A 23,628-nucleotide genomic window follows, 5' to 3' on the forward strand; every position below is an offset into this window, starting at 1 on the left:
CTGATATTTGAGACCAATATTTGATGATGTATTGATTGTCTCTGGGAGCGCAGAGTGTTCAGGCAAGTTATATCTCCACTAAAATATCTGCATTTAATTTTTTTTACTTTTATGACAATAATAAATTATACTTCTCCCTCATGCTAATCAAAGCACATGTGTGTTAAAAATGTATATCAGCATCAGCCCAGAATTCCCAGTGATGCATCCCTATTCATGAGCTGTTTGAGGGGGATGTATTCAGATGGAGTTCACAGTGCCAGCTCAGCTTTCACTGGGCTCCACTGAGACATCAGTCCTCCTCCCTTTCACATGAAGTTTTCTGGGACTGTAGTAACTGTATGGAGCTTCAATTTAACCCAGGCTCTGGCTGATGAGGTATTTTAGAGGAAGGGATGAGAAACAATGATACCGATGTGTAACAACAGACAGCGTTAGACACATTATTACCAAACTGACCGCTTCTGTTAGACTGACTACTGATAACCCGTATAAATCAAAAGTTAATACCATTGTTACATAATATCATAATTAAATTAAAGAGTATATTCACTAATGAAAAGTTTAAGCTTGTACGTAGGTGGTTGCTGTGGTATTCCAGGTGGTTGCTAGGGTGTTGTCAGGCAGTTGCTGCAGTATCCTAAGTGGATGCTAGGGTGTTGCAAGGCTGTTGCAATGGTAACCTGGATGTTGCTAGGTGGTTGCTATGGTATCTCAGATGGTTGTCGTAGTGGGTACTATGGTATCCCAAGTGGTTGCTAATGTGTTGCTATGAGGCTGCTGTGGGATCTCAATTGGTTGCTAGGGTTTTGCAAAGCAGCGGCAGTGCAATCCTAAGTGGTTGGCAGGGTGTTGCTAAGCTGTTTCTATAGTATCCTAAGTGCTGCTACATGGTTGCTATGGTATGCCAGTGGTTGCTATGGTTTTGCTAGGTTGTTGCTGGGGTATCTCAAATGGACACTAAGGAGTTGCTAGGTGGTTGTAAAGGTATCCTAGTTATCCTTGCATTGGATAACGATACCAAATAAAACATTAGTTACTTTGTAATTTATAATAACTAATTACTCAATTACGTAATTAATTACATTGACATTCAGTCTAACTTCTTCATCTACAGGTTTGAGTCTGCACTAAAGTGGGTGAACTTAAGTAGGGGAAAAAGAGCAAGCAGTAGCAAATACACCTCACAAACAACCAGCATGAAGGCGCTTCAGCACCTTTGAAGCTACAAACTAAATACTAACCAGAATGAACACCAGGCGACTTCATTACTAACAGGTGCGATTCATGTTCTTTGGGTTAAAAATGAGATCAGCTTAAAAAAAGTTACATGAATTGAAATTTCTGGTCACACACGGACCTGAGACACACAGCTGATAACGTCCTGTCTGTCTGAACCCTCGTCTTTTCGTCGTCCTTCAGGCGGGCCGCCGGGAATCCAGCTGGGTGCCTTTCTGGCATTTCAATCATCTTGGCAGCTCTGCTTGTGTTGCATTTTTATATCTTGTTTTTTGGTGAGATTCATGAACTGATTCACTTCTATTTACACTTTAAACTCAGAGAGTCTTCAGATGCCTGTCATCACTTCATTATTCACTGGCAAAACCGCAGAATATCCACCTCAGTTTCATAGGAGATACATAATAAATAATGGTATGTATCGCTGCTGACGGAACAAAACCTCATGTCTCCATTTTGGTCGTTTTTCAGTTTTTGACATAGTTTGAAAATACCCATAATCCTATATATTGTGTGTAAATTCCATGATGATCGGACCAAAAGAAATCACCTAAAATTACTTAGAAAAAATTCTGGTTTCATTGACTTACATTAAAAGTAGAGTAAGTTTTTTCCTCCTCCTGTAAAGTTACAGTTTTCCCATGCTCTTTAGTCGTGGGCTGGAGGATTGGGAACTGTCCCTGTAACTGGAAGGTCGCCGGTTCGATCCCCAGTGCTGACAGTCCATGACTAAGGTGCCCTTGAGCAAGACACCTAACCCCCAACTGCTCCCCGGGCGCTGCGGATAGGGCTGCCCACCACTCCGGGCAAGTGTGCTCACTGCCCGCTAGTGTGTGTGTGTGTGTGTGTGTGTGTATTCACTAGTGTGTATGTGGTGTTTCACTTCACAGATGGGAGGAGGAATTTCCCCGTTTGTGGGATTAAAAAGTATCACTTAAAAACCCACTTTTCTGGTGACCTGTTAGGTGAGAGGTAAGAGGCAGTAGCAGTAACTCTGCCTGGTTCTGGTTCTGTTTAATGTTCCGTGAGCGCACAGGCACACTGTAGAGTGTCTCCAGAGTGTCAGATGAATTAACTGACTGATACTGATGCTCGGAGCACACAGCTCATTAAGAAGTGCGCTGACCCACTGACCCAAACTCCATTGTCTCTGAGCGACCTACTTGGCACGTAGCACAAAATCAGGGAGTATGTGTTTGATTCGCACCCTCGCTGACGTTCGAGGCCCAAAATGAGAAGTAAGTGCTGGACGTCTAACAGAGCGGTGCTTTTCATATACATAGTAAAAGATCTACAGTGCACAGTTCAGACAGAGCTGCCTTCCTGATGAACCTCTCAGCTTCTGTAATTACAGCGTTTGGTCCTTAATTGGGTTTATGCCCATGTCACATTTACTTACACTGTTAATTGGAGCGAGGTCAAAGGTTAACTGTTTCACTGGTAATGTAACGCTTAAGTTCATGGAGGGCACGTGCCTGTAAATGTACTGGGGTAAGTCATGATTAAGATGTTTTTTTTGGAAGTTGGATATGATTTTCCCAGATGATTGCTATAGCAGTTGCTACGGTGTTGCTAGGTGGTTGCCATGGTACCCCAAGTTGTTGCTGTGGTGTAGCTGTGAGGTTGCAGTGGGATCTCAAGTGGTAGCTAAGGTGTTGCTAGGTGGTTGCTATTGTATCCCAAGTGGTGTTTAGAGTTTTACTGGTTTGTAGCTGGGGTATCCCAAGTGGTTGCTAGGGAATTACTAGGTAGTTGCTGTGGTATCCCAGTTGGTTGCTAGGGTGTTGCTAGGCTGTTGCTTTGGTATTCCAGGTGGTTGCTAAGGGTTTGCTTGGCAGTTGCAATTGTATCCTAGGCGGCTGCTAGGGAGATGCTGAAGGTTGCTGTTGTATCCTATATGGTTAATAGGGTGTTGCACATGGACTTGTATTGTCATGACATAAGCAAGTGCACAAACTTTTCCTTCCTATGGGGAAAAAATTGTCATCTAATGATGGTCCTACGAAAACACACATACATTGAATCAAACAGCTGTGTACAGGCACACTGTTCCCGTTCAGACTGAACATTCCGGACTTTTTGTTTTTTGTTGGATATGGTTTTCATTTCTGAGGTCAAAATTAAAGAAAATTTTATTAGCATTTTCAAATTTGCATTTGTATTTGAAAAAAGCCATGATACAGTAACAAGTTTAAGTGTGTGTATATATACAACACAATATTATCAGTATACTTCTTTTTACATCGAAATACATCAGTATGCTTAATATGCTTCAATCATTAGATCAAGTAATGTTAAAAAACCGAATAGATGCAGTTTGAAAGTGTACATCTGTCCAGCATGGTGGAGGTAGTGTTAAGGCATGGGCATGTATGGCTGCCAATAGAACTGGTGCCTTTGTATTTATTGATGATGTGACTGCTGGCAAAAGCAGCACAATGAATTCTGAACTATATATACTGACGCTTTCTAATGGCTTTAAATGTTTAGCAGAGCAAAGCTGCTCCACTTTACCTCTATCAGACCAGCCATCCCACTGTGGGGAGGAAATTCTTTGTTGTTTTTAAAGCGTAACTGCTCCTCAGTTCTTTGTCAGATGTTGCGATCAGCAATGTGACAGTACGGTGCATTTTCCTCTTCCATCAAAAAGCAAAAGAGGCTAAATATAGATCTGAGCACCTTAAACTAAATGACGTAGGATGGCAAACTCGTCTGGGGTGTTGTGATTGTGCAGTTTTAAAGACTGTAGAAAATATCTCCAAATCTGTTCGAGCTTCAGGATATCAAGGGGCCAGTTTCACAGCCTCAGGTTTGACCTAATTAGGGTTTTTAGTGGTGAATCGACATCTCCACTGCTACCCATGTGTACCCTCTGGTACACCAGCTGAAATAGTTCCTCATGTCTGAGTTATAGCGATACGCCACAAATAAGTGCAGATATCAAGGGCGTACAAAAGTGTCTCGGCGCAATTACTTCAGTGTCTGAGTCAGGGATGATTTATTCACGTTTCAAACAGAAATGAAAACACAGCAGACCCTCCGTCACCTCCCACTGTCTAGTCCATTACATCTGAAGTAGTCCACTTTATATTGGAGGCTGCGAACATAGATGCCCGTGGAGCAGCTGGTACTGAAGTACAGCTGGGACATCATTTCCAAATTCCAGCAGTGCCTGATGGTCGGTGGGGCAACTGTGTGGTGACGCATGTATGAGACAAATAGCTCGAGAGATGTGATGGACCTGAAGTCGGCTCCTTATTTGGATTCGAAGTTCTACCTTAAATGGTGCAGTATTTACGTTTAACCAAAACGGAACTGCTGCCCCATTTAAGGTGGAACGGAAAGCTGGCGAATAAGAAGCCAGAAACTGCATTTCACCATTTTTGCCAGGCCTTTGATGTGTTGGTGTTGATGTTTCTCTATATATTGTTCCGCTTTACTTTGTTTGTTAATAATAATAACAATAATATAATAATTAATGTTAGTAATAAGCCACTGCTAACCTATTTGGTACGATGTCATTGCCAAGCATCCATGGACCGTCGATAGAGGAGAAGACTGTTCGGCCCATCGCTGTACGTTGCGGTCATTTCATTAACTTTTTAACTATTTGTCGTCTAACAATGAACAGATGATAACACAGCACTGTTTAATGCTGTATAAGTAGTTTTTGGTCACCTAATCACTCCGGTCTTCTCACACTGAGGTTGAATCTCAACATCTCCCTGCTCCCTGCATGATGCACTACGTAGGAGTTAGATAGATCCTGAAGCCCACCGGTGCAAAATATAGCTAAGAAATAGTCATTTGGGACACATCCACACTCGATAAACAATGCACTGTCTGGCTGTAGAGACTGGAATTTCTAAATGTCCATATCTAGCACGCTATTTAGGGAACATGAAGCCGGGGATTGACGCATCTTCTGACTAAAAGATGGATTTTTGAAGCATGTAATCTATTCAAGGGACATTCTTTAGACTTTTATACTGTCCTTTTACAGTGAATCATATTGTAAGTACTTTGATTCAAGCCATGTTTTGATTCCCATCACCTCTGTCCTTCAGAGTCTTCACTGGTTGCCACCACGTTCCGCGTTCACTACAAAGTTCTCCTTATAACATATAAAGTTCTGCACAGTCTGGCTCCCCAATGCTCGGCAGAGCTTCTTCATCTATATGTTCCATCCCATACTTTGAGATCGCAAAATCTAGGCCTTCTTCATGCTCCTAGATTTAAATTGACTTCTATGGGTGGTCGATCATTTAATGTAGTAGCTCCCAAGTTATGGAATACTCTCCCGCAGTCTGTACGGGATGCAGCCTCTCTGTCTTCATTCAGATCTCTGTTAAAGACGTACTTGTTGTATACTTGAATGTTTACCTGTGTTGTCCTTTTGTTTAGAGTGTTGTTGGTCAATGTGTTGATGTTCTGTGATTGTAAAGCATCCTTGAGCATGGCAAAGGCACTACATAAATAAAAGCGATGATGATGATGATGATGATGAAGCCTGTGATATAAATGATGGAGTTGTTTAGGCTGTTAGGCTACTGCGGCTTAAGACTAGTCATGCCTGGGAAACGGCCACTAAGGCTCCAGACCCTTCCTCCGGCTTCACACAGTTCAGTTCAGACATCTGAGAATCGCAGACATCGTTTTGTTTTTTCAAAGGAACGTCTGTTCTGGCTTGATCCATGTTGGTGTTATCTCATATTTAGGTTCTGATGGCTTCTGGTCCCGGGGGTAGATTTACAGGCATATCACTTCAACCATCTCTCCCTGTCTCTGCTCTCAGGCGCAGGATAAGAAGAAAGCCTTGGAGGAGACCAAAGCCTACACAACCCAGTCTCTGGCCAGCGTGGCCTACCAGATCAATGCCTTAGCCAACAACGTGCTGCAGCTGCTGGACATCCAGGCCTCGCAGCTGCGCCGGATGGAATCCTCCATCAACCACATCTCCCAGGTCAGCCTGTCGCCGTCGCCATGCCAACGCTACCACAACAAGCCAAATGGCTCTTCCCCCGAGGCCTTGGGGGTGTCTTGGGGGCTTTTGGTTTGAATGACTTTCTTATTTCCAATGAGTTAACTTGTGGTTTGTATTCACACTGTGCTGTCATGTGAGCTTGTGAAGATTCTTAGTTTGGAGAGAATGACTGAAACTACTTGTTTCCTTCAAATCTAAGCATTTTTATGATGAAATAAATATCTCTGCTAGCTAGGCCAAATAAGCACGTCCGTTAGAGGTTACCAAACAGCTCCACACGGTTTGAGGCCAGAGTTAGCTCAATGCTAATGGGTGGGGTGTAAGCCTCCGTTGTTTTTTAGCTATATTAGCCTTGTAGCTTCAGTGCAAAACCACAGAAGCAAACTTCAGACACCAGACATGTCTTATCATTTACGTTGGTGTAAGGTAGGAAACTGTTAAATGGTATTAAAAATGACACTTTATTCCACGTTATCTTAGACATCAATTAGGCCCTCTTCAGGAAAATGAACAGACAGCACCATTAGCAGAGAACTTGTAGAGAGGAGAATTCCCACTCTGTAATGTCTTCTGAGTTTCTCAAACACTAGAGGGCGCTGCCGAGCGAGTCCAAAATGAATGGGTTAAGATGGAGCATTTGAGCAACTATCTGGGAATAGTAAAAGTATAAACGTTCAGGCTGGGTGGTGTGACAACATTTATCACTACCATGATAAATTAGCCCACAATTTTGTACCACAATAGACTTTTCAGAGCATATGAGAGATATCATAACTACTCAAACACTTGGAGGGCAAAGACTCTGTATTCAATGCAACTCGGTGTGTGAAATGTTGAATACAAATGATTGTATTCACAGTTTTTAATGAAAAGTGGCCTTACTTTACCTGTTCTAACTAATCACAAATCAGGATTATTAATATACATTAATCAACGAATAAATATTGTAACATTGTGTATTTTGAAAACCTCTTGAAGTATCACGCTATGACTGTTTTGCCATATTCCCGTTTTTCCTAACTCTAATACAGATTATCATACAGTTGGCTTGGCCTCGTCTTCATGTGCAGGTGTCAGCAAACGTGAAGGATTTGATTCATTTATTTTTTAAGTTTTGAACGGAGACAAAAGCCACTGCTTAAAGCAACAGCTACGGCACAGCAGCAGTGAAAAGGGCTGGTCGACCTGCTGAAAACTGGTCCTCTTTTCTGGACCAAACAGGAACGTTCTCATGTGCCCTCCCAGGACGTCTAGACATGACCGATCGAATCGCAACAGGCACTTTCAGAAATGTTAAGTTGAATCTCTTGATAATTCAGAGACATTTGGTTGGCATTTCGTGCTCTGAGCTCAGGGACGGCGGGGAAGTGTTTGCTGAGCCCTTTTCCGTTTGAGATGTATCTAAAATCTCTGTTGGTCCAGCAGATTGTGCTCTGTGTGAGCATATAGTCGAAACTTTCCCATCACTTTTTCTTGGGGATGCATAAAGAAATTGAATATTACGAACCAATATTTGATAATGCATTTATTGAGAATTTATGTAGAAGTGCAGGATGTTTAGGTGATTCCTGGGTTACTGGGACCCACATTTTATTTGTTACACTCCATTTCGCTGCTGTCGGAAGAAAACCTTGTATCTCCATTTTTGTCATTTTTCAGTTTATGACATAATTTGAAAATGCCTCTTGTCCTTTACATTCTGCGTAAATTTCATGAAGAATGGACCAACAGAAATGGCCCAAAATGACTTAGAAGGATGTCTGGTTCCCTTGACTTTCATTTTGGAGATACGAGGTTTTCATCCGACAACAGCGATTTATATCCCTTTCTAAATAACAGTTTATTTCTCTGTAAGACTAATTCAGCAGATCTAGTCCTATTTTTCACATTTTATAAATGCATTCGCCCACGAATCGCATATTGATGCCGCCCTGCTTTGTGCCTCTATCAGTAAATTCAGTGTTTATTGTTTGACCTGTATACAGGTCGATAAACTAGAGTTAAAGTGGGTAACTGTCAGAAATTTTCGGGCTGGCCAATTTTGATGCTCGAGTATGTGAGGTCAGGTGCTGCTGTTGGTCGAGAAGGCCTGGCTTCGATGTTCCAGTTCATCCCAAAGGTATTCAGAGCGGTAGAGGTCATGCCTCTGTGGAGGGCACTGGAGCTCCTCTACACCAAACTGGTCAGACCGTGGCTTTATAGAGCTCAGTCATGCTGGAACAGGAAAGGGCCATCACCAACCTGCTGCCACAAAGTTATAATTGTCCAAAATGTCTTTGTTTGCTGTAGCATTAACATCACGCTTCACTGGAACCCTGAAAACCAGCCCCAGCCCCTCATTATCCCTCCTCCACCAAACTTTACTTTTGGCACTATGCATTCTGGTTGGTAACATTCTCCTGCTATCCACCAAACCCAGATTCATCCACCAGACTGCCAGATGGTGGAGCATGATTCATCACTCCAGTGAACATGTTTCCACTGCTCCAGAAACCACTGGCGGTGCTTTACACCCCTCTAGCTGACACTTGACGTTACGCCTAGTGATCTTAGGCTTGTGTGCAACTGCTCAGCCTTGGATACCCAGTTCATGAAGCTCCGGATTCGCAGAATTTGTGTTGGTGTTGCTTCCAGAGGCAGTTTTGAGCTCTGTAGTGAGTGATGCGACAGAGGACAGGCACAGTACATGCTTCAGCACTTGGCAGTCCTGCTCTGTGAGATGCATACCGCTTTGTGGCTGAGCTGTTATTTCACAATAACAGCACTTACAGTTGTCTGGGGCAGATCTAGCTGGACAGAAATTTCACAGACAGACCTGTGGCAGAGGCGGCACCCTATCGTTTAAAGTCACTGAGCTCTTCAGTATGACCCGTTCTACTGCTTGTCCATGGACATTGCAAGGCAATGTGCTTAGTTTTAGCAAAGGCTATGGCTTAGAAACACCGGAGCTAAATAATTAGGAGGCTGTACAGTGTATATTGGCTGTCTTTATGGCGTAGAACTTGACTGTTCCCGTAGACATGTCTTGCACTGGCCTTGCAATACCAATGCAGGAGAAGGCTGCAGTATGCAAATGAGTGTTCTAACATATCCCAGTGTTTGTACCGTGTGCTGTGAGCATCAGTCATCACAGTTCTAGAGCAGAGCTCTTGTTGAATTTCTTGTAATTCAGCAAAACCCAAGCCAGTCTTTAACCATCATATCCTTGATTCATCAGTGTTCTTTTAACATATAGCGAGGCAGTCCCAGTGTTTAGAGTATAATTACTAGTATGTAGGCCATATTGTGCAGCTCGAGCACAGACTAATTGTGTTGTGTTTATTTTATCGAATGCTCTGAAAGACATCAGTATGGTATTGCAGCGTGTGTGAACTCTGCCCACATTCACATGTGGCTGACCCATTTCCTGTGTCCCTCTGTACACACATGCAAAAGGCCTATTTTCACAGTGATGTGGTGAGTGACATCTGCAATCATGAGCCATAATTATATATAGAGGAGCAGGTGTTGAAAGCAGAAACGTGGGGGAACCTAAACCCAGAAGTGGTGGCTAAGTGGTGCAGCTGCATTTTGTCTTAACAACCTAAACACGATTTCCACAGAATTTCTGGACATGTAGAATGGTCAGAGTGGACTTGACGTGAAACATGCCGTTAAAGGCAAACTTACTTGCTGCAGTGGTGGTGATAGGAACCAGACATCAGCCTCAGGGCGTTATAAGGCAAAAAAGTCTTCGGAAATACTTAAGTTTTTAGATTTAACACTATTTTACCATTGTCAATGTTATGTATAAAAGTCAGAGGACATGTAGGTTCACTGGTGGTTTTTCATTGCCATATATTTGCAATGTAGGCATCACAACCCCAGATTCCAGTCACCACCACTGTAAAGGCATTTAAGCTGGTAAAATTTCATTTTAAATGGTTTTACATCTCACTGTTTGAATTATGCAGAAATTTGGAAAGAATTTTCCTTTAATGTCTGTTAATATAACTTCTGAAAAGGATATAGTTTCTCCTGCTCAAGAGACGCCTGAAATTGTTCATAATAACCATGATTAATGGTTTGTTGCTCGTTTTGGTTGTTTTTTGTTGTTCTGTTGGCTTTAATTTGGCTATTTAGCTGTCTTGCATATATCTACCGGTTCCTTGCATATATCTACCAGTTCCAGGAAAGCTGGAAAACTGGAAAAAGTAACTAAAATTCATTATGTACTTGGGTACATTTTGACTTCAAATGTCTTCTGTTTTGTTTGTATTAATTGCAGTTGATTTAAATTGATTGCGGCTTGCATGCTGACTAGTGCTGGGGCACTTCTGATTCGCATGTTTTTAATAAGCATGCAGTCAGCTACTGTGTTGTACCCAGGACAGCGTGTACATAACCGTCATAAGCAAGTTATACACACTTTTGGCAAGAGGTGGGCCATACAGCAAAAATTTAATATCACAATACTTTAAAAAGTTTGCACAATATACAGAAAGTCACTATTTTAATTTTTTTTCTGACATCTGATAAGTTAGAATAGAAAAGAAGTTTTTTTTTTTTTTACGTTTTATTGATTTTCTAAGTGAAAATATGTGGAACAAAATTAAATAACAAATTCATGTCGTCATTTTTCTGTTAGTGTGTTTAGTTAGATTTAGTTATGTGGTATGACCGACCCGGAGTAGTGTCAGGAGTACATGATTGGGCGCGGCGTACCTCAGGGATCAGTCTTAAGTCCGTTTGTGTCCTTTAAAGAACAGACAGCTATTTGTAGGTACTGAATTTAGGTTCACTAGTATTGCTTCAGGTACAGAGATGAATAGCTATTTTTTCGATATCTGCTAAGATACAACAGACAAAGAAGTACTATGTTTAAAAATTACTGTCAAAAACTATGAATACAATGATTATTATTCAACATTCCACACACTGCGCTGTACTAAATGCAGGTGGGCAGCATTTTTAAGTACTTACCATGATACTCTCAGAAAAGAATATTAGAGCATATAATTTATCGCAATAACAATAAATATTGCCATATTGCCCACCCCTGCTTCTGGTTAAATTGCATGTTTTATTGATTTTCTAAGTGAATATATGTGAACAAAATTAAATAATAATTTTCTGCAAATTTTACATTTTATGTTACAAATTAGCCAATTTTAACATATTGGATGCATTGTGCATTAAAATGTATGTAGAAATGTGTTCTCTGTAGTTGATTCCCACACACAAAATCAACAAAACACATCATCTGCCTTTTGTTTATGACAGTATTCTAACATATTGCCATATTATGCTCCGTAAATCACTTCAGTGTGTCCGCCTAATAACTTTATGCTAAGATTTGGCTCATAAGTGTGTATCAAACTACTGAGAAACGTTTCCATCTTTGCTTCTTTCTCTGTAGACTGTGGACATCCATAAAGAGAAAGTTGCAAGACGAGAGATTGGGATTCTGACCACCAACAAGAACACGTCCAGGACCCACAAGATCATTGCCCCTGGCAACATGGAGCGGCCAGTGCGTTACATCAGGAAGCCCATAGATTATACCCTGCTGGACGATGTGGGCCACGGTGTCAAAGTGAGTGTGTCATGTGGTCTTGTTTGGAATGAAAGAGAGAGGCACAAATGGATCTTTAGTTGTTGATCATCTGACAAAATTCTCCTAAAATGCGTATACAGTACTGTACGAAAGGTTTTAGGCATCTAAGTACATTTTTAAACAGTTTCCCTCAGCAGTGAGTTTATCACAATATACATTAGAATAAAGTCGTATTCATAATTCAAATAAACAGAAAAACAATCAAAAGTAACAAGAATTTCTCGGGTCCATATTTTTCCTGGACACCTTCACAGCCGCCACAGAGACTCGTTAATATCATCAATTACATCATGAGCTCAATTTACTGAGCACTGATTGGTCAAACCAGGAGCTGCTTTTTAACTACATATAATACTGGGCTTCCTCCAGGAGAGGCTTGGAGATGGGTAAACAAACACACCAACATCCAGAAAATCACTATTTATTATATATATATATATATATATATATATATATATATATATATATATATATATATATAATTATTAATTAATATTCTATTAATTTTGTTTATTCAAATATATATTACAAATATATATATTTATTTATATATATATATATATATATATATATATATATATATATATATATATATATATATATGTGTGTGTGTGTGTGTGTGTGTGTGTGTGTGTGTGTTGTGTGTGAATATTTTTGGTGAAAGTGCTGGAATTCTTGTCACATTTAACGGGATTTACTTTGTCAGTTTAATCTCTGTATTCCATTCAGGTAGACCTACTTTAGATTATGCAGTCCATCCCTAATCCTGTTCACCCAGAGGTCATGTAGTAATAGTGTCTCCTAGGTCTCATTTGAATGCTTTGTCAGGCCTATTTACCCCATGGGCTCCCCCAGACCACGAAGATGCCATTAAAGCGTTTGACCTGGTGCTCATCAAACGTGGCCCTCCTGCCAGTCAGTTCCGAGTGACATCCTCACCTCAGCTATTACTCATTCGGACAGTTCTGCGCTTAATTAGATACTGGTGTAGCTTCCCTGTGCTCCCCACGATGCATGTAGTCACCAGTTATTATGCATGCTGGAGTTACGTCCTCATTTTTCTGTTTGTAAAGGATAGCTGTGTTTAGTTAGATTCAGTTATTCAGGGTGACTGACCCAGAGTAGCATCAGGAATGCATGATTGGGTGTGGTGTACCTCAGGGATCAGTTCTAAGTCCATTTATATTCTGAAAGTGGAGAACAATCCTGCTTGGATTTGTGTCCTTGAAGGAACAGCTATTTGTAGGTACTAAATTTAGGATTGCTAGTGTTTGCTGCTTCAGGCACAGAGATGAATAGCTGCAAAAACGTTTTTTTGCCACCTTGGTTTAACCCTTTATGTCTGATTTCTGAATCCTGTTGTTGCGTTTATTTGGTCACTGAATGCATGATTGGGCGCGGTGTACCTCAGGGACCACTTCTAAGTCCATTTATATTCTGAAAGTGGAGAACAATCCTGCTTGGATTTGTCTCCTTCAGGTACAGAGATGAATATCTATTTTTCGTTAATTGGATTCAAATGAATTGTGTATATTGTGGCTGCACCATCATACTACATGTATTGTCTGTACAGTTAATCTGTCATATGAACTAAATTAAGTTATGTGACATGATTAATTAAAGGGCAGAACCACATTTGTCTCGTCGACAAAATAAATGTTTCTCTGATACAAAATTATAATTCCGAACAAGTTAGTCAAGCAGCTCAGGGCTTCCAGACAATTCGCACTGACATTTATGTGTTTACTCCTTAATTTTATTTCCAGTTCGCTCTGGCATTTTAGCTGCCTCTTTCCTTAGGCCTCGTAGCCCAGGAAGGTCTTAGTGCTTCATCATGATTAAAAGGCTTTTGTGTCGCTCCTCTTTACTCACTTTTCCTCATTAAGTTGAAGTTTTGAGTAAACATGTGTCTCTTCTCTTTCTCACTGCACTCGCTTAGTGGCTAAAAGCAAAGGTAAGTGCATTCTTACATGACTCATAGTGTTTTGAAGCTCCCCAGCCGTCATCTGCTGCAAAGCGTTTTTGCCACCTTAATGTTTCTGAATCCTGTTGTTGCGTTTATTTGATGTGTAAACTGTGATCCAGCAAAGAAATTCTACTAAAAGGTTCCAGTTTTAGTCACAATCCACCTTTTTGAACAAGAAAATGTGTGAGTATTTGGATGGGAAACCATGTCACAAGGTTGCGGGGCTTGAAAAGATCCTTAAAACCTTAGGCACAGTTCCAAAGGTCAGTATGTACATTTATATAGTTGACCTCAGATTAAATAAAACTTTTCCCTTGTGATTTCTTAGATTTTTACTTTTTTTGTCCTGTCTCATAGTCTGCATCTGTAAAGCAGCTCATCACAAAGCCAATTTTCAACATTTGAGAAACCATTTTTAATATAAAACATTCATTTTAAGAGGTTAAATTTGTATAAAACAGATTCATGTTTGGTTTTCATATCATTAATATTAATATTATACTACATTTAAAATACAACCCCATTTCCTAAAAAGATGGGACTCTGTGCAGAATGTAAATATAAATAGAATGCAATAATTTATATCTATATTTCAAAAAACAGCAAAAAAATCTGTGTTTCAACATTTGTTATGTTGTTTTTGTACTATTTTCAATTAAATATAGGGTTTTCATGATTTGTATATCATTGCATTTTGTTTTTATTTGCATTTTGCACAGTGTCCCAACTTTTTTGGAAATGTAGTTTGTATGTATTGTGTGTGTTTTATTAAAAAAATTCATGTGTCACAGGATTTTGATCACTGGTGTTATCAGGACTCTTATGTTACGCTCTATTAAACTGCTTCTTTGGGTCGAGGCTCATCAGAGAGGAAGCATCTCAAGGCCTCCTTACTATATTTCATTAATTTATGAATAATTTTTTTTATTAGGCAGCTCATAACTAACATGCGTGTCGTGTTATGAGCTTTAATGGCTGGGTAATTATTATTTTGTCAAAATAATGCCAGATTATCGGTTTTATTACTGATGCTAAATAGTTGCACAACTTTGCTCCCAACTTTGTGGACGGCCCCTTCCTGTTCCAATGTGACTGCACACCAGTGCACAAAGCAGGTCCATAAAGACAGGAATGAGCGAGTTTGGTGTGGAAGATCTTGACTGGACTGCACTGAGTCCTGACCTCAATAGATACACCTTTGGGATGAATTAGAGCGGAGACTGTGAGCCAGGCCTTCTCATCATACATCAATGTCTGACCTCGCAAATGCTCTTCTGGAAGAACGGCCAAAAATTCCCATAAACACTCCTAACCCTTGTGGAAAGCCTTCCCAGAAGAGCTGAAGCTGTTATAGCTGCAAAGGGTGGGCCGACATCATATTAAACCCTATGGATTAAGAATGGGATATCACTCAAGTTCATATGCGTGTGAAGGCAGACGAGCGAATACTTTTGGAAATATAGTGTATTCTAAGGTTTACTACAAGTGGCCATATTTTGATGCTGTTGCCTTTTGGGCATATTTTAAATAAACAATGGCCAGTTTGAGGTTGAGTTTGACACCCCTGATATTGACCATCATTTTTAAATTTAGCTAAATGGCTGTTCAGTACTGCATAGTAATTGTCATTATGAAAACAGTTTAGAGTTGTCATTTTCAGAAGAAGCAAATTCCCATTCTTAAACAAGATTCCAATTGTTTCCATCACAACACTCATCAGTTCACTTCCTTTGTAATCGAATGATCATCTTAATGGTTTTCCAGCAAGGGAACAGCCAGCCTGCCAGGGCAGGGGCAGGGACTTTATCAAGGACTAATCCGCCCACACAGAAACCACCAAGCCCACCCATGGCAGGGCGGGGCACCCTGGGGTAAGTCATTTCTGCGACTGATTGTCTTTCTATGTAGCAGTGGAGTAGTTTGCGTTTTAGCTGCTTTTTAGCAGCGAACAGTTGGGTCCAGGTTCTATTTTTACATTTTATTTTTCTAATTTACAGGGAAATTACACAAATTTTTTTTATTATTCAGTGGCTAAGATTTAAATGGAAATTATTTGGACTATTCTGATGTGAAATGGTGCATTAATAGAGAAGCTCAGTGATGGTGATAAAGTTTTTCATTACAAATCATACGGTCAGCCTAGAGGTGGGTAATCCAGGTTCAAAAAGTAAAAACCCTTCCCAGGATTTTGTTCCAACTGCTTTTTTGGAACAAAATCCTGGGGAGGGTTTTTACTTTTTGAACCTGGATTACCCACCTCTAAGCATGACAGTGACTGAAAAGTAGGATCTTTGAAATACTTGCATGAAGTTTCAGAATTTGATAGTTGGGTGTCCCCGTTTTGCTTTCATGACAGTGTGCATTTGAGCTGGCGTTAACTTTAGGAACATAGGATCACCCTTCTCCTTTAAAGCTACTGTTTCAGAGATACAGTATCAGAGGTATTTTACAATACGGTGTACCTCAGGGACCAGTTCTAAGTTCATTTATATTCTGAAAGTGGAGAACAATCCTGCTTGGATTTGTATCCTTAAAAAAACAGACAGCTATTTGTATGTACTAAATTTAGGTACGCTAGTATTTGCTGCTTCTGTTACAGAGATGAATAGCTATTTTTGTTATTTGAATTTAAATTAATTGTAAATATTGTGGCTGCACCATCATGCTAAATGTTTTATCTGTACAGTTAATCTGTCGTATGTAGTTTGCACTTGAGCTGGCATTAATTTTAGGAACATAGGGCCATCCTTGTCCTTTAAAGCTGATGTTTCATTGACATCAGATATCACAGATATTTTACAAAATTGACAATATATAAAATGCATATATTCAATACATTAAAGACTGGGAATTAAATATATGTGTATTAGATGAAATAAGCCAAAATGTCCTGTGTAGGATGAACTCTCTAACACTGTAGTTTTATTAAGATAACCTGAGGTATGTGTGTCTCTTTCAGAAGGAACACGCCCTATAAAACTCTGGAGCCTGTCAAGCCTCCGGTGGTGCCTAACGACTACATGACCAGTCCAGCTCGGCTAGGAGGTCAGAACAGCCCTGGACGCACAGCCTCGCTCAACCAGAGACCCAGGACACACAGGTAGATTATATAAAAGCTACACACTGCATATTATTATAACCTTTATTGATCAGTTAAACTTGTTAAAACAGATAAGGTACAGTTGACAGTGTAACATACAGGCAGAAGCTATATCTGAGCATGAGCACTCAAATAACCCTTTTAAAGAGTGCCCGCAACTTTACCAAAGGTTTCAGTAGTGACTGTTTCGGTAGTGACAATTTTAGCTCCTTTTGAGCAGAACTTAGAAATGCTAGCCAGAATGTGACCAGCAAACACAGCTTTGAACAGCTGTTTACGCATAAAATCAGGAAAAAACTTGCAGAAAATAAGTTTTTCAGTAGTGACAGTTCTTAATGTTTCACACTGATTTTCAGAATTTGGACACATTTACCTCAAAACAGTGGGATCTAACTGTTTGTGCCATGTGGCCATGAGGAGCAGGGATGCAGCCTCACTTCCTGCTCTAAAATGTGGGGGCATGGCTAAAACAAGGCTCCTCCCACAAACTAAAACTCTTTGCATTTTGGTAGTGACATGAAAACATGGGACAGCATTTGTGAATAAAGTTTTTTTGTATTATTATTTATTTATAATCCAAACTTATAAATGTAGTTCAACTTCACTTTAAATGATCTTTATAAATAAATAAAAACATTTTTAAAAAAACAGCATAGTAAAAAATATTTTTTAAAAAATGATTATTTTCACAATGTCACGACTGGCACCTCCCAGTCATCCATGTGCTTTTGTTTTGGTTTCAGTCATCCATGTGCTTTTGCTTTGTTTTCAGTCTTCCATGTGCTTTTGTTTACTTGTCCATGTGGTTCCTTTGTTTTGATTCTTCCCTGTCCTGCCCCCTTGTTTCTTGACTCCGCCCCGATTGTAACCACCTGTTTTCCACCTGTGTCATGTTAGCCATCGTTATCCCTGTTGTATTTAAGCCCTGTGTTTTTGCTGGTCTTTGCTTGATATGTAGTTCTGTGTTTCTGTTTATTATGTCTGTACCCCGATCTCTCCGTGTTGGCTCCTTGACCCTGGACTGTTCTCACCCCGAATCTGGATTTGCCCCGAATAAATCTTATCTTATCTTATCTTATCTTAAAAGCTTATCTCCGCATATGCGTCTGCCTCCTCCTCAGTGTCCAGGAGTGTTCGCTGGTTAGCTTGCTAACAATGGATGGAGCATCATTTGTATTTTGATGGTTTCGTTACTGTAGGTGTAGCAGTGATTTTAAAATGCCAGTTACTTTTTCCCTCAGAGAAAATCTGTGTAGATTCATAGTTCCTTATCTGGACATAACACTGACCAGAGGCTGACAAGACAACTTTAGAGGTCCATGAAAGCTTTTTTCCTGCCAATTAGCATCTTAGCCTATAAAAAATCTAAACTCGTCTATAAAAAGGCGGCTTTGACAAACTTTGATGGTGTTAAACTGATGTTGGCAGCATTCATAACCGCCGGTCAGAGATTTGGACCTCGTCCAGCGAGTCCTCTTGGTTATAGCCGAGTGGTGGCCATGAATTCCATTCACTGCCGTCTTCCGTCTCCCTGTGGGCCCATTCATTACAGTGAAAGAGGGAGGAAGTCGATATGGCCTGAGTGGACAGTAAACCCTTCTATGCCTTTGATTACAGACTGCAGTGCTAGTGACAAAATGCTGGTAATGAATATCGGTGGTAAACGTACCACAGCAGCGTAAACAATTCATATCTTAATGGCTCCTCATAAATATTTAGCATTTTACAGTTGGAAAAAAATACTATTGTTTTCTTCCTTGCAGTGGAAGCAGTGGGGGCAGCGGTGGCCGAGAGAACAGCGGGAACAGCATGGGCATCCCTTTGGCTGTTCCAACACCCTCCCCTCCAAGCATGGCACCAGGTGAGAATGCCAACTATGCATCATGCTAACAGAGCTCTGGCACATTTTAGCAGGTATGTCTCGATTTTACCTTCGATGTTAGTGAATTTTTAGGTGTTACGGTTGGAATTCGCAAAAAATAAGTCAGCAGCTACAACTACCCAGGTAGCGGCTTGCTTGATGAGGTCGGCACCCTACTGACTGCCACTGCTGGTCCACCCTCGGACCATGCAGATCACTGTCATGCATAAAAGTTTTAACTAGTTTTTAATCTCCTCAAACAGATTTTAAATGCACACAGACTTTTATTTTGGAAAATAAAACATTACAAACAAATGAGGGGAAAAAAATCATGACTAGGCCTAATATATGATGGTTATATAGAAAATGTTGCTGACGCTGTGCTGGATTCAAATTACTTGTTAAACTAATTTTCAAAGTATAACTAAAAAACTACAATCAGTAAATCGGACTGTGAGGGAAAGTGAGAGATGATAACCGTTTAACCCCCCGGTGGGCCGCCCACTTTCTTTTCCCTCCCAGTCACTGCTTAGCAACCGTTACGCTATCCGCGATTTCCCAAGCAGAGTCAAAAAATCTTTACGTCAACATTGTCAGTGCTAATCTGTGAACTGTCTACTTCCACATAAAAAGAGGTTGAGGAAAAAGAAAACTTCCGGTTTTGTATGTTTTAGCTTGACAGTTTGGGTTTTTAAGTTTATGCGATTTTGTTGTCTCGATTATAAGATGTGCACTTATAGTGTGATATGGCCAACATTGCGGTTATTCTGTGTAGCCCAAATGTAACCTGCTATGATATCCTAAAAAATTCCCAGAACACCCAAAAAGATCAGCGAACATGCCCAGGGGCTGATAACTTGATGATCCGGGCCTTGACATGATTAGCTCTACTGTTGCTTTCAGCAGCTCAGCTCTGTTCGTCAGAGGACCAAAATAAGATGTTCAAGGTGTTAATAAAGTATTTGTTGGCTTAGCAGTGATATTACCTGTATGATTCCTGTATTTATTTGATCTCTAGCCAGTTTAACTGACCCTTTTCCCTCTTAACTTTGCAGTGGTTCCCCAAGGTCCTGGTCTAGGGCCAGTTCCGATGTCCCAGTTCGGCACCATCTCTCGGCAGATTTCCAGGCACACCTCCTCCTCCACCTCCTCCTCTGCCTCCATGGTGTCGGCCACAGGCACGTACCGCAGAGCGCCCTCCAGCTCTGCCCAGTTCTCCGTGCCCCAGCCACACCTCAACGGGGGTCCCACATACCCCCAAAACACAGGTGAGTGCCTTTCAGTGTTGTAGTGTTGAGAAATTAATATCACGTTGCGATTTGTTTTTAACATGTCAAACTAGACATTTTTAAAGTAACACGTCTTCCATTTTGCTTCTTATTGGGGACAGATCACAATTTTGACCCCATCCCTATCTGTGCCAGCGGCTTCATGACTTTCTTGCCATGACCAATTTTAAAAAATTGAGATTACTAAAACATGTTTTCTTTTTTTGGGGTATACGAACAGCGAAGCCTGGTTGAATAATTAAAAAGGGACACAAATTATTTAATTGTGAAATTAGTTTTTAGTAACATTTTCCATTTGAAGGGACTCAGTTCTCATTTTTGCAACGCAGCAGGATTTTAAGATAAATCTGTAAATAATGTGGGTTTTTTTACATTTTTTTTCACAATCTGTGTACTGTTGTCAGACTAAATATGTGAAAGCTAATTTTTTACATATATACACAAAGTACTGTGCGAAAGTCTGAGGCACCCAAGACACGTTTTCAAAATTTATTTGTGTAGTTTGTGTTTATTTGCTGAGAAAAGTGTTAATATTTGACTAGAATATTAATTAATAAGTAAAAAAGTGGCAAAAACCCTTTTAAACATAAAAATCTTTACAACAATGCTCATTTCTATTAGCACTCCTATGGGATTCTAGTAGCATATTAGCACTAAGCTAACAGCATTTTACATGAACATTCTTTGGCCAAGTTAAATACTGAAATTTGAAGCTTGTAACTAAAATTAAAATATATTTGACCTTGTATGTAGCAGAATCCGAAAGTGCAGCGGATATTAGTGTTTATCCTCGTCTTGCGCTCTGAATTCACTTAATGAAGATCTTGCTAATTAGCTGATGAACTGAATCAGGTGCATTTAATGAGGCTGTGTGCCAGAGTCTGCACGAGGACTGGACACATTTGTTCTACAAACTTGTACATCGCTGGTGTTGGAATAAAATGAGAACTTTCCAGGAGAAGGAAAAAACCAACTTTACTTTTAATGTAAGTCAATGGAACCAGACTTTTTTCCAATATATTTTAGGTCATTTCCTTTGGTCCATCTACCATAAAATTTACACCCAATGTACAGGACAACAAACATTTTCAAATTATGTCCAAAACTGAAAACCGATAAAAAAGGAGGTACAAGGTTTTCTTCCGACAGCAGCGATATACATTTTCAACATATTGGAGACGAATCAAACATAAAATATTAAAAAACGATTTCGCTTATTTCACTTAGAAAAGCAACAACATGTGTCACGTGAACAGCTGCAGCCAAACTATTGTATACAGCTGTGTGTTTCCCTAAAAACCGCAGCTTTTTCACAGGTTTCTGCTGCGTATAAACTGCTACAGGGTTGATCATCTGCAGTCCTAACAACAGAAGCCGCGTCTGCTCTCCTGCTTTGACTTTGCCCTTAAAACAACTGCAAGCAGCTTTCAGTGTTCTGCTGCGTGTTCACTCTTTTCCCTGTTTGTCATTCTGTGTTTTCTGTTTGTCTGTGTGGTGGCGTTTGTGCATGTATGTGTCTGTGGGGGGGGGCTGTGTGTTTGCGTGTGCCGTCCTCTGCTGTCCGCAGTGTCTGTGGCCCAGCCGCCTCCCCCCATGGTGCAGCTAACTCCCCAGATTCCTCTCACTGGCTTTGTGGCCAGAGTTCAGGAGAACAGTGAGTATTCCTCATTTACTTTTATCTCACTTTTATCTCACACCTGGTCGTGCAAGCCAGACGTCTGAGAGTCTAGTGCATTTTGTCCCTTAACGAGGCCAAGAACTGCCTACTTTGACAGGAAGGGGCCGTTTGACTGTCATACAGAATAGCTTGCCAGGGACTGTTGTTGCGCTAGAGCAAACAATTTTCAAAACAGGAGGAAAAAATAAGAAGTAAACACGCAGGAAACACATCAGAATGGTTCTCTGCCCAGGCACACCACACTATACCTTGGGCAAGACTCCAAACACTACATATGCCTTTCTTCGTAACATAATCAAACTATAAGCTGCTCTGGACGAGAGGGCTGTAAATGTAAGGATAATAACTGTTTGCATTCCACTAAACTATATTCGTACCAGCTTTGCCCACTGTGTTTAGATGTGTGTGTGTGTGTGTGTGTGTGTGTGTGTGTGTGTGTGTGTGTGTTCCCTTCTGGACACTCATCTCCAGCTCTTAAGCGGAACTTCAGCTGTTTAATTAAGCAGTACGTGGTGCCAGAGTTGAAAATAATTGAACAGAAATGCCCGTTTTTGTTTTTGGGACCTTTTACCTGGTTGTCCAGGCCTTAGAATATTGTCTATCACTGATTTGTAAGATCATTGTCAACATAGGCCTGGGCAATATTATAATAATAATAATAATAATAATAATAATAATAATAATAATAATAATAATCAAACCAATAATGAGTATTTGAGAACTTGATCTGGTATTAGCAGCAATAGCTTGGGCTTTCAGTTGCCACTAGGTGGCAATGTGTGTCTTTCACTTGCTACATGTAGTAGAAGTCTACCCATTCCCTTACAACAGCACCAGCAGTGGGGCAGTTCGCTTATATATACTTCTATTATGTATGTATATATGTATGTGTGGTATGTTACCTGGCCTACTTGACTTCTAACACAGTCCGGCCTTTCTGCTGTTTCTTTAGTATCAGACAGCCCCTCCCCTCCCCCGCCCCCACTCCCTGAGGACACGCCCATGTTTGAGGAAGCGGCCCCGCCCCCTCCACCTCCTCCTGTGGACTATGAGGAAGAAGACGCCTCTCTGGTGCACTATAATGACCCTTACGCTGACGGCGACCCTCACTGGGCCCCCAAGTCCTACATAGAAAAAGGTGGGCCTCCTATTCCCTTGTATTATAGTATTTTCCACACTTTCTCTTGGTCCAGTGAACAATAGTCTGTAGAAATCTATAGTCACACTGTAGGAAACATAGTCAGATACATGGACAGAAACCTCAGCTTCTTTAGTCGAACACGCAGTTTGAAGCTTATTGATGTCTCAAACAGGACATGTATCTCTATCATATTTCAGAAGAATATAACCTCTGATTTTCCGTCTGTTTATCTGTGAAATCTCTACTAGGACTTTAGTCAAAAATGACCGAAAATTCTTAAAGGCCTTGTTAGCTGCGAAGCAATCACTAGAAAATAGCCATCCACTGTGTCCATTCGATGGCATGACTGCAGCGACATAGTATGAACTACTACATACTAATAGTATGAAATGTTTTATTATGGAAAAACAAATTCTGCCAGTTTTGGTGAAATGGTCCAAGTTGAAAACACATTTAGGAATTTACATGTGTGTGAATGAGAGGGAGGCAGGTGGAAAGGTGAAGATGCAAGGAGTAGAGGTCGTAAAGGTGGATGACTTCTAATATCTTGGGTCAACCATCCAGAGCAATGGACAGTGCAGAAAAGAGGTGAGGAAGAGGGTGCAGGCAGGATGGAGTGGGTGGAGACGGGTGTCAGGGCTGATGTGTGACAGAAGGATAGCAGCAAGAGTGAAAGGGAAGGTCTACAAGACAATTTCCTTTTTTAAAATGTGTGAATTTTATCCCATGAATATTGTACCCATTTATTTATTTTGCAAGATATTTCCAATAACA

At 40.5% G+C, this 23,628-nt stretch overlaps 1 protein-coding gene across 4 annotated transcripts in view; it reads left to right on the plus strand.

Moving 5' to 3' along the window:
- abi1b (abl-interactor 1b) overlaps window positions 1-23,628 on the plus strand; it is a 31,198-nt gene that overhangs the window by 4,293 nt on the left and 3,277 nt on the right. The window contains exons 2-10 of one of the 4 annotated variants that reach the window (XM_017703427.2): window positions 6,035-6,202; window positions 11,622-11,798; window positions 13,759-13,773; window positions 15,550-15,656; window positions 16,745-16,885; window positions 18,649-18,746; window positions 19,802-20,014; window positions 21,603-21,689; window positions 22,666-22,851. In XM_017703427.2, the coding sequence (XP_017558916.1) occupies window positions 6,035-6,202; window positions 11,622-11,798; window positions 13,759-13,773; window positions 15,550-15,656; window positions 16,745-16,885; window positions 18,649-18,746; window positions 19,802-20,014; window positions 21,603-21,689; window positions 22,666-22,851 (1,192 nt within the window). The remainder of the gene's footprint in view (window positions 1-6,034; window positions 6,203-11,621; window positions 11,799-13,758; window positions 13,774-15,549; window positions 15,657-16,744; window positions 16,886-18,648; window positions 18,747-19,801; window positions 20,015-21,602; window positions 21,690-22,665; window positions 22,852-23,628) is intronic. The other 3 variants (XM_017703430.2, XM_017703428.2, XM_037531936.1) reach the window with 3 other exon arrangements.

This window comes from Pygocentrus nattereri, chromosome 2 (genome assembly GCF_015220715.1).
Source record: "Pygocentrus nattereri isolate fPygNat1 chromosome 2, fPygNat1.pri, whole genome shotgun sequence".
NCBI classification, from domain to species: Eukaryota; Metazoa; Chordata; class Actinopteri; order Characiformes; family Serrasalmidae; genus Pygocentrus; species Pygocentrus nattereri.